The sequence below is a fragment of the Notolepis coatsorum genome (genome assembly GCF_963971535.1).
Source record: "Notolepis coatsorum genome assembly, chromosome: 7".
NCBI lineage: Eukaryota > Metazoa > Chordata > Actinopteri > Aulopiformes > Paralepididae > Notolepis > Notolepis coatsorum.
The window spans coordinates 9,777,394-9,789,396 of NC_140171.1; the positions used below are offsets into that span (position 1 = coordinate 9,777,394).

At 49.2% G+C, this 12,003-nt stretch overlaps 1 protein-coding gene across 1 annotated transcript in view; it reads right to left on the reverse strand.

Annotated features, from left to right (window-relative positions):
- The window catches only part of LOC311231927 (apoptosis-stimulating of p53 protein 2-like), a 100,007-nt gene that overhangs the window by 27,179 nt on the left and 60,825 nt on the right, over window positions 1-12,003 (reverse strand). Inside the window, 2 exon segments of the mRNA XM_084318560.1 lie at window positions 7,790-8,015; window positions 9,558-9,722. Of these exon segments, the coding sequence (XP_084174686.1) occupies window positions 7,790-8,015; window positions 9,558-9,722 (391 nt within the window).

A 12,003-nucleotide genomic window follows, 5' to 3' on the forward strand; every position in this document is an offset into this window, starting at 1 on the left:
AGGCCCCCTGTAGCATCACATGATCACAGTGTGGCCCCTGTAGCATCACATGATCACAGTGAGGCCCTGTAGCGTCACATGATCACAGTGAGGCCCTGTAGCATCACATGATCACAGTGTGGCCCTGTAGCATCACATGATCACAGTGTGGCCCCTGTAGCATCACATGATCACAGTGTGGCCCCTGTAGCATCACATGATCACAGTGAGGCCCTGTAGCGTCACATGATCACAGTGAGGCCCTGTAGCATCACATGATCACAGTGTGGCCCTGTAGCATCACATGATCACAGTGTGGCCCCTGTAGCATCACATGATCACAGTGTGGCCCCTGTAGCATCACATGATCACAGTGTGGCCCTGTAGCGTCACATGATCACAGTGTGGCCCTGTAGCATCACATGATCACAGTGTGGCCCTGTAGCGTCACATGATCACAGTGTGGCCCCTGTAGCATCACATGATCACAGTGTGGCCCCTGTAGCATCACATGATCACAGTGTGGCCCCCTGTAGCGTCACATGATCACAGTGTGGCCCTGTAGCATCACATGATCACAGTGTGGCCCTGTAGCGTCACATGATCACAGTGAGGCCCTGTAGTGTCACAGTGTGGCCCTGTAGTGTCACAGTGTGGCCCTGTAGTGTCACAGTGTGGCCCTGTAGTGTCACAGTGTGGCCCTGTAGTGTCACAGTGTGGCCCTGTAGCATCACATGATCACAGTGTGGCCCCCTGTAGCGTCACATGATCACAGTGTGGCCCTGTAGCATCACGTGATCACAGTGTGGCCCTGTAGCATCACGTGATCACAGTGTGGCCCTGTAGCATCACATGATCACAGTGTGGCCCCCTGTAGCATCACATGATCACAGTGTGGCCCTGTAGCATCACATGATCACAGTGTGGCCCTGTAGCATCACATGATCACAGTGTGGCCCTGTAGCATCACATGATCACAGTGTGGCCCTGTAGCATCACATGATCACAGTGTGGCCCTGTAGCATCACATGATCACAGTGTGGCCCCCTGTAGCGTCACATGATCACAGTGTGGCCCTGTAGCATCACGTGATCACAGTGTGGCCCTGTAGCGTCACATGATCACAGTGTGGCCCTGTAGCATCACATGATCACAGTGTGGCCCTGTAGCATCACATGATCACAGTGTGGCCCTGTAGCGTCACATGATCACAGTGTGGCCCCTGTAGCATCACATGATCACAGTGTGGCCCTGTAGAATCACATGATCACAGTGTGGCCCTGTAGCATCACATGATCACAGTGTGGCCCCTGTAGCATCACATGATCACAGTGTGGCCCCCTGTAGCATCACATGATCACAGTGTGGCCCCCTGTAGCATCACATGATCACAGTGTGGCCCTGTAGCATCACATGATCACAGTGTGGCCCCTGTAGCATCACATGATCACAGTGTGGCCCTGTAGCGTCACATGATCACAGTGTGGCCCTGTAGCATCACGTGATCACAGTGTGGCCCTGTAGCATCACATGATCACAGTGTGGCCCCTGTAGCATCACATGATCACAGTGTGGCCCTGAAGCATCACATGATCACAGTGAGGCCCTGAAGCATCACATGATCACAGTGTGGCCCCCTGTAGCATCACATGATCACAGTGTGGCCCTGTAGCATCACATGATCACAGTGTGGCCCTGTAGCATCACATGATCACAGTGTGGCCCTGTAGTGTCACATGATCACAGTGTGGCCCTGTAGCATCACATGATCACAGTGTGGCCCCCTGTAGCATCACATGATCACAGTGTGGCCCCTGTAGCGTCACATGATCACAGTGTGGCCCCCTGTAGCATCACATGATCACAGTGTGGCCCTGTAGCATCACATGATCACAGTGTGGCCCTGTAGCATCACATGATCACAGTGTGGCCCCCTGTAGCATCACATGATCACAGTGTGGCCCTGTAGCATCACATGATCACAGTGTGGCCCCTGTAGCATCACATGATCACAGTGTGGCCCTGTAGCATCACATGATCACAGTGTGGCCCTGTAGCATCACATGATCACAGTGTGGCCCTGTAGTGTCACATGATCACAGTGTGGCCCCTGTAGCATCACATGATCACAGTGTGGCCCCCTGTAGCATCACATGATCACAGTGTGGCCCCCTGTAGCATCACATGATCACAGTGTGGCCCCTGTAGCATCACATGATCACAGTGTGGCCCTGTAGCATCACATGATCACAGTGTGGCCCTGTAGTGTCACATGATCACAGTGTGGCCCCCTGTAGCGTCACATGATCACAGTGTGGCCCCCTGTAGCATCACATGATCACAGTGTGGCCCTGAAGCATCACATGATCACAGTGAGGCCCTGTAGTGTCACAGTGTGGCCCTGTAGTGTCACAGTGTGGCCCTGTAGTGTCACAGTGTGGCCCTGTAGTGTCACAGTGTGGCCCTGTAGTGTCACAGTGTGGCCCTGTAGCATCACATGATCACAGTGTGGCCCCCTGTAGCGTCACATGATCACAGTGTGGCCCCTGTAGCATCACATGATCACAGTGTGGCCCCCTGTAGCGTCACATGATCACAGTGTGGCCCCTGTAGCGTCACATGATCACAGTGTGGCCCTGTAGCATCACATGATCACAGTGTGGCCCCTGTAGCATCACATGATCACAGTGTGGCCCTGTAGCATCACATGATCACAGTGTGGCCCTGTAGCGTCACATGATCACAGTGTGGCCCTGTAGCATCACATGATCACAGTGTGGCCCCCTGTAGCATCACATGATCACAGTGTGGCCCTGTAGTGTCACATGATCACAGTGTGGCCCTGTAGCATCACATGATCACAGTGTGGCCCTGTAGCATCACATGATCACAGTGTGGCCCCTGTAGCATCACAGTGTGGCCCCTGTAGCATCACATGATCACAGTGTGGCCCTGTAGCATCACATGATCACAGTGTGGCCCCCTGTAGCATCACATGATCACAGTGTGGCCCCTGTAGCATCACATGATCACAGTGTGGCCCCTGTAGCGTCACATGATCACAGTGTGGCCCTGTAGCATCACATGATCACAGTGTGGCCCCTGTAGCATCACATGATCACAGTGTGGCCCCTGTAGCATCACATGATCACAGTGTGGCCCTGTAGCATCACATGATCACAGTGAGGCCCTGTAGCATCACATGATCACAGTGTGGCCCTGTAGCATCACATGATCACAGTGTGGCCCTGTAGCATCACATGATCACAGTGTGGCCCCTGTAGCATCACATGATCACAGTGTGGCCCTGTAGCATCACATGATCACAGTGTGGCCCTGTAGCATCACATGATCACAGTGTGGCCCTGTAGCATCACATGATCACAGTGTGGCCCTGTAGCATCACATGATCACAGTGTGGCCCTGTAGCATCACATGATCACAGTGTGGCCCTGTAGCATCACATGATCACAGTGTGGCCCTGTAGCATCACATGATCACAGTGTGGCCCTGTAGCATCACATGATCACAGTGAGGCCCTGTAGCATCACATGATCACAGTGTGGCCCTGTAGCATCACATGATCACAGTGTGGCCCCTGTAGCGTCACATGATCACAGTGAGGCCCCCTGTAGCATCACATGATCACAGTGTGGCCCCCTGTAGCGTCACATGATCACAGTGTGGCCCTGTAGCGTCACATGATCACAGTGTGGCCCCTGTAGCATCACATGATCACAGTGTGGCCCCTGTAGCGTCACATGATCACAGTGTGGCCCTGTAGCATCACATGATCACAGTGTGGCCCCCTGTAGCATCACATGATCACAGTGTGGCCCCCTGTAGCGTCACATGATCACAGTGAGGCCCTGTAGCATCACATGATCACAGTGTGGCCCTGTAGCATCACAGTGTGGCCCCCTGTAGCATCACATGATCACAGTGTGGCCCCCTGTAGCATCACATGATCACAGTGTGGCCCTGTAGCATCACATGATCACAGTGTGGCCCCCTGTAGCATCACATGATCACAGTGTGGCCCCTGTAGCATCACATGATCACAGTGTGGCCCTGTAGCATCACGTGATCACAGTGAGGCCCCCTGTAGCATCACATGATCACAGTGTGGCCCCCTGTAGCATCACATGATCACAGTGTGGCCCTGTAGCATCACGTGATCACAGTGAGGCCCCCTGTAGCATCACATGATCACAGTGTGGCCCCCTGTAGCATCACATGATCACAGTGTGGCCCCTGTAGCATCACATGATCACAGTGTGGCCCCTGTAGCATCACATGATCACAGTGTGGCCCTGTAGCATCACATGATCACAGTGTGGCCCCTGTAGCATCACATGATCACAGTGTGGCCCCTGTAGCATCACATGATCACAGTGTGGCCCCTGTAGCATCACATGATCACAGTGTGGCCCTGTAGCATCACATGATCACAGTGTGGCCCTGTAGCATCACATGATCACAGTGTGGCCCCTGTAGCATCACATGATCACAGTGTGGCCCTGTAGCGTCACATGATCACAGTGTGGCCCCTGTAGCGTCACATGATCACAGTGTGGCCCCTGTAGCATCACATGATCACAGTGTGGCCCTGTAGCGTCACATGATCACAGTGTGGCCCCTGTAGCATCACATGATCACAGTGTGGCCCTGTAGCATCACATGATCACAGTGTGGCCCTGTAGCATCACATGATCACAGTGTGGCCCCTGTAGCATCACATGATCACAGTGTGGCCCCTGTAGCATCACATGATCACAGTGTGGCCCCCTGTAGCATCACATGATCACAGTGTGGCCCTGTAGCATCACATGATCACAGTGTGGCCCCTGTAGCATCACATGATCACAGTGTGGCCCTGTAGCATCACATGATCACAGTGTGGCCCCTGTAGCATCACATGATCACAGTGAGGCCCTGTAGTGTCACATGATCACAGTGTGGCCCCTGTAGCGTCACATGATCACAGTGTGGCCCTGTAGCATCACATGATCACAGTGAGGCCCCTGTAGCGTCACATGATCACAGTGTGGCCCCTGTAGCATCACATGATCACAGTGTGGCCCTGTAGCATCACATGATCACAGTGTGGCCCTGTAGCATCACATGATCACAGTGTGGCCCCTGTAGCATCACATGATCACAGTGTGGCCCCTGTAGCATCACATGATCACAGTGTGGCCCTGTAGCGTCACATGATCACAGTGTGGCCCCTGTAGCATCACATGATCACAGTGTGGCCCCCTGTAGCATCACATGATCACAGTGTGGCCCTGTAGCATCACATGATCACAGTGTGGCCCCCTGTAGCATCACATGATCACAGTGTGGCCCCTGTAGCATCACATGATCACAGTGTGGCCCCCTGTAGCATCACATGATCACAGTGTGGCCCTGTAGCATCACATGATCACAGTGTGGCCCCTGTAGTGTCACATGATCACAGTGTGGCCCTGTAGTGTCACATGATCACAGTGTGGCCCTGTAGCATCACATGATCACAGTGAGGCCCTGCCTGCAGGAAACCGGCACCTTTCCTTGTTAATTAGTCTGAAATGCAAAGTGTTTCCAAACAGCAGAGCTGAGCTGACAATGTGACGACAGGAGCAGCGAGTGACTCGACTCACAAGCGAGTGGAGCAGACAAGAGCTGAGAGCAGCACTGTGTGTGTGTGTGTGTGTGTGTGTGTGTGTGTGTGTGTGTGTGTGTGTGTGTGCAAGTGTGTGTGTGTGTGTGTGTGTGTGCAAGTGTGTGTGTGTGTGTGTGTGTGTGTGTGTGCGTGCGTGCGTGTGTGCGCAAATGTGAGAGTGTATGCACAAGTGTGAGAATGTAAGCGCGTGTGTGTGTGTGTGTGCAAGTGTGCAAGTGTGTGTGCATGTGTGCATGTGTGAGTGTGCGTGCGTGTGTGTGTGTGTGCGTGCGTGAGCGTGTGTGTGCGTGTGCAAGTGTGCAAGTGTGCAAGTGTGTGTGTGTGTGTGCGTGCGTGAGTGTGTGTGTGTGTGTGTGTGCGTGCGTGCGTGCGTGCGTGCATGTGTGCGTGCGTGCGCGCGCGTGTGTGTGTGTGTGCAAGTGTGCAAGTGTGTGTGTGTGTGTGAGTGTGTGTGTGTGTGTGTGTGTGTGTGTGCGTGTAGCCTGTGTCACTGTCACTGAGTGAAAATAGAGCAGGCGAAAAACCGCAGCTGGTATCATTATTGTGGCAATTGTGTTAAAAATATGTCAAATATTCAGAATGGACGTAAATGTAAAAATCTATATTTGGCAACACTGCTCCGACTTCTGCACTGCGCTGCACTTTTCACTCTTTTCTTTGCTGCGAGGTACTGAATGACGTGACAATAAAGGAATCTGAATCTGAATTAATCTGACAATGAGGAGTGAATGTAGCGTCAGCTAATGTCAGAAATCCTCTATACTTCTGTTAAGGTTAAAGGAACACTCCAACATTTTGGGAAATTAGCTTATTTGCCATCTACCCTGGAGTTAGACAATAAGATGCATACCCTTTTCTTCTCTGTGCATGTATGTATCTTCTTGTCTAACTCCAGGGTAGATGGCAAATAAGCTAATTTCCCAAAATGTTGGAGTTTTCCTTTAAGGTGAGTTTAAGTGGAATACTGGGAGGTGGTTTATAGCTGAACTGAAGAGGGGTTGAGTGGCCTGGGAGGTGGTTTATAGCTGAACTGAGGAGGGTTTGAGTGGCCTGGGAGGTGGTTTATAGCTGAACTGAGGAGGGTTTGAGTGGTCTGGGAGGTGGTTTATAGCTGAAGAGGGGTTGAGTGGTCTGGGAGGGGGTTTATAGCTGAACTGAGGAGGGGTTGAGTGGTCTGGGAGGTGGTTTATAGCTGAAGAGGGATTGAGTGGTCTGGGAGGTGGTTTATAGCTGAACTGAGGAGGGGTTGAGTGGTCTGGGAGGTGGTTTATAGCTGAACTGAGGAGGGTTTGAGTGGCCTGGGAGGTGGTTTATAGCTGAACTGAAGAGGGTTTGAGTGGTCTGGGAGGTGGTTTATAGCTGAACTGAAGAGGGTTTGAGTGGCCTGGGAGGTGGTTTATAGCTGAACTGAGGAGGGTTTGAGTGGCCTGGGAGGTGGTTTATAGCTGAACTGAGGAGGGTTTGAGTGGTCTGGGAGGTGGTTTATAGCTGAACTGAGGAGGGTTTGAGTGGTCTGGGAGGTGGTTTATAGCTGAACTGAAGAGGGGTTGAGTGGTCTGGGAGGTGGTTTATAGCTGAACTGAAGAGGGTTTGAGTGGTCTGGGAGGTGGTTTATAGCTGAACTGAAGAGGGGTTGAGTGGTCTGGGAGGTGGTTTATAGCTGAACTGAAGAGGGGTTGAGTGGGAGGTGGTTTATAGCTGAACTGAAGAGGGTCTGAGTGGCCTGGGAGGTGGTTTATAGCTGAAGAGGGGTAGAGTGGTCTGGGAGGTGGTTTATAGCTGAAGAGGGGTTGAGTGGCCTGGGAGGTGGTTTATAGCTGAAGAGGGGTAGAGTGGTCTGGGAGGTGGTTTATAGCTGAACTGAAGAGGGTTTGAGTGGCCTGGGAGGTGGTTTATAGCTGAACTGAAGAGGGGTTGAGTGGTCTGGGAGGTGGTTTATAGCTGAGGAGGGGTTTGAGAGGTCTGGGAGGTGGTTTATAGCTGAACTGAAGAGGGGTTGAGTGGTCTGGGAGGTGGTTTATAGCTGAGGAGGGTTTGAGTGGTCTGGGAGGTGGTTTATAGCTGAACTGAAGAGGGGTTGAGTGGTCTGGGAGGTGGTTTATACCTGAGGAGGGGTTGAGTGGTCTGGGAGGGGGTCTGTACCTGAGGGTTTGAGTGGTCTGGGAGGGGGCTTCCCAGAGGACTCGGGCATGGGCAGGGTGGCAGTGCCGTCGGGGTAGGCAGGCTTCACCAGCAGGTCCTGGCGGCTGGGCAGCGGGGGCCCCGTGGAGGAGGAGGAGGAGGAGGTGGATGACGACTGGATGTAAGGCCCCACTGCCGCTACCCTGGAGGCCCCACACTGCGCCGGGGGCTGTCCATCCGAGACCACCTGCCGGAGATGACAACATGATGATCAGTCCCTGGGGGGGGGGGGGGGGGGGGGGGTCGGGTCGTTGTCAGCAGCACTGTCCCGCAGGCACTCGAACAAGATAAGCAGAAACTGAAGGACAAGGAGCATTTACAATTTCCTGTTGCTAAGCAATCTTCAGCCTTTGTGCCCCCCCCCCCCCCCCCCCCCCCCCCCATTCTATTAGCATGCTTAGCATTGGCAACACATGCAGATGTCCTCTAACAGACAGACAAGTGCTTTTTGGATGGTCTGAAAAGGCAAATCAGACAGGCTTCTTAACAATGTGTACAATCCTTTTTACAGTGATATCAAATCTGGACTCGTTACTGGGATAACATACATTCCTATTCTTACGGTATGATTAATTTACATTTGTATATTTTTTTGTTCTTCTAATCATCTTTAAAAAAAAAAGTTAATTATGCAATAAAGTAACCGTAGAAATGCAGTCAAATGAACCACATTGTGCTTTTTTTTAATGGAGGCACTAGCACGTCTTTCATCCACTCTTTATTCAATCTCGAAAGATCACGTCTCTATGCTATATATAGTATTCTTTATCAATGTATTTCTTGTCCTATTCATCGCCATATGGTAGCTGATGAGTTCCCATCATCAGCAGAGAGAAGTGCTCTTTTGTGTCAGAGGGAAACTGGTCTCGGATCAGAAAGAAGTCATGTTGTCAATTGCTTGTGGATAATCTAGGCTCCTAATCATAGGAGATTGACCTGTGAGCCATCCACTCCATAACCCACCCTTCTCTCAATCCCCCTCCTCACCCGCTACTTTACTTACTCCCCTATCTGCCTTTCCCTTGTCATGTGTATTCGTTGTTGTCCTTCATTGTCCTTAGTTGTAATTTGAGAGGGCAATGAAATATATATTTTAAATATTTTTCTTATGTTACTACACTTTTTATTTAATTTTGTACTGTAAATAGTTAAAACGTATAATAAATAATAAAGTTGTCCCCCGAAGAGGGGGGGGGGTGGATGGAGTGCCCTCAAAAAAGGGCAAAAAAGTTTTTTTTTTTTTTTTTTAAATAAAAAATAAAAAAAAGAAAGAAGTCATGTGATGAATGAATTCTTTATTTCGCATGTTTACAAATAAACAATAAACTAATATTTTTCGAATGTTTACAAATAAACAAGCGAAAAGGATAGGTTTTGAAGCCAAATGGCTTATAGAACAACCTACCCCTAATTCAAAAACAAATTCAAAAACAAAGGGCAAGTCTGCAAAAAAGTTAAAGTTTTGCAAAATGAAACAATCAACAAAACCAAGAACATTAAGCCAACATAGGAAAATCAATACTTAATCTGCAATACCCGAGTTACGTGGTTAGAGAAAACAGATTCTAAGTTCAATTTGACTATAAGATTCTAGACCCCTGTTTGTAAACATCTTTTTAAACTTAAAAATACTCCTGCTGTTTTTTCATTTCATCCGGTAGATTGTTCCAGAGTTTCACTCCTTTAACTGACACAGACATACTTTTAAGTGTGATGGATTCAAACTCACGGGTAGATTCTCCTTCTGCTGCAGCGCGGCCTTCTTCTTCCATAGGCGCTGGCGCAGCTCGGCCACCCGTCTGTCCATGGCCGCCACCTCCAGATTCCTCTTGTTCAGACTGTCTCTCTGCTGCTGCAGCTTGCTGCTCTGATCCTGGTTCAGTTTGTTCCTCAGCTGGAGGGGGTGGCACAGAGAGTAGGTATAGATACACTACTGATCCTAGTTCAGTTTGTTCCTCAGCTGGAGGGGGGGCACAGAGAGTAGGTATAGATACACAACTGATCCTAGTTCAGCTTATTCCTCAGCTAGCGGGAACCACAGAGGGTAGGTAAAGATACACTACTGATCCTGGTTCAGTTTGTTCCTCAGCAGGTGGAACCACAGATAGTAGGTATAGATACACAACTGATCCTGGTTCAGCGTATTCCTTAGCTAGGGGGAACCACAGAGAGTTTCAGTTTCAGTTTATTTTTTAAAAAGGACAGTACACATTAATAAACATTTCTGTAAATGTGTCAGTTTTAGCCAGCTGGCTAATTCGCAACTGTAGTCCTTTTGGCAAAGATGTTATGAGACCGACAATATAATAAGAAACATTAACAACACAGTATTTACAACATAATCCAACATAATAATAAAAGCAATAATAAAATACACAATAAGAGGATTAAAAGTGATTACATGTTTGATTGGTTAATAACCAGGTCTTGAGTTTTTTTGTAAAGGTGTGGTAGGTAGCACAGTGTCTTATTTCAGTTGGTAGGGTGTTCCAGAACTGAGTGGCTCCGACTACAAAACAGGACTGACTGAAGGAGCTGGACCTAAACGGCACAGTACAGTCCCCTCTCTGGGTAGATCTTGTGGACCTATTATAATATGTTTTTTGTTTGATAAAAGTACAGAGGGGTGGGGGGGGGGCCTTGCCATTTAAGATCTTGAATAGTAGGCAGGCATCAGTGTATTTTGTGAGGTTTTCCCAGCTGAGGATTCTGTACTTGTTGAGAATGTGACAGTGGTGATAAGTATATGGTTTTCGGTCCAGCACCTTGAGGGCCTGTTTATACAGAGAGAGAATGGGTGTCATGGTTGTGTTTTTTGCATGGGTCCAGCTAGTCATACAGTACATGAGATGGGAAATGATCATTGCGTTCATATAGAGAAGGGCAGCCGTGGATGTTAAACAGTTCCTCATGAATCTGAAATTTGACTAATTGTATTTGGCAGTCTGCGTTACTCTTTTTACCTGCTTTTTGAATGATAATGTAGAGTCAAGGATAATACCAATATATTTAAATTGTGAGACTACTTGAATTGGCTCTCCAGCAACAAACACTCCAGGATTATCAGATGTTGGATTGGATTTTGTGAGGTACATACAAACTGTCTTTTTCACATTAAGACATAGTTGAGACTGTGAGCCAGTTGTTGCTGACACAACTGATCCTGGTTCAGCTTATTCACCAGCAGGGGAACCACAGAATGTAGGTATAGATACACTACTGATCCTGGTTCAGCTTATTCCTCAGCTATGGGGAACCACAGAGAGTAGGTATAGATACACAACTGATCCTGGTACATCGTATGGTATCTTATACATCTCATATGTTTCTCTTAACACACCAAGAGATTCCCTGTTAAACAGTTTATCTGTAGATAGTCTGTGTAAACTTTATAGTTTCTTCATATTTCTGCTGTTGTGAGCCCAAATGTAATATGAAAACATTTCCTCAAATTTTCTGCATCACCTTCTTCTCAATAATCAGAATTCTAGCAGTTAATTCTGCACGGTCATTTGCAGGTTTACATTCAAATACAACGCAAAGCGAAATCTAGGGGCGGCGCGAATGCACACAATGGATGGATACAAGTCAATGGAAGGACGAATTCAGCGGCGCTATGGGTGGCATGATGGAGCAAACTGGTCATATCTTCACTATGAATATAAAATAGACTGCTATGAGAGAGAGAATATACATGAGAGACAGAGAGGAGAGAAGATAGAGAGGCAATATGTAGGCATTATACATTGATACATTCCCTTCCTGGTTGTTGCGCGCATTGCCCCACTGTGGGCCTGGGGGAGGGTGTAAAACTACCACACGCCTCCTCCGATACATGTGGAGTCAGCCAGCCGCTTCTTTTCACCTGACAGCGAGGAGTTTCACAGGGGGAATGTAACGCGTGCAGAGGTTCACGCTATTTCCCCCAGATCCCCTCCCTGCTGAACAGTAGGGGTCGCAGTTTACAACGACCAGGACATGTCTATTCGAAAGGCAACCGGTTCATGCTTCCGCGTTCGCGTTTTGCGCTCTGATTGGCCACTGCTGTTTCTGGTCGCACCAATCGTGTGACGGCAAGTTCTTTCGCCGGTTAAGCTTAGGCACTCTTTCGAAGTTGGTTAAGGTTAGAGTTTGTCTTAGAGCAGGGCGATAGAACGCCAGCCTTGATTCCAAAC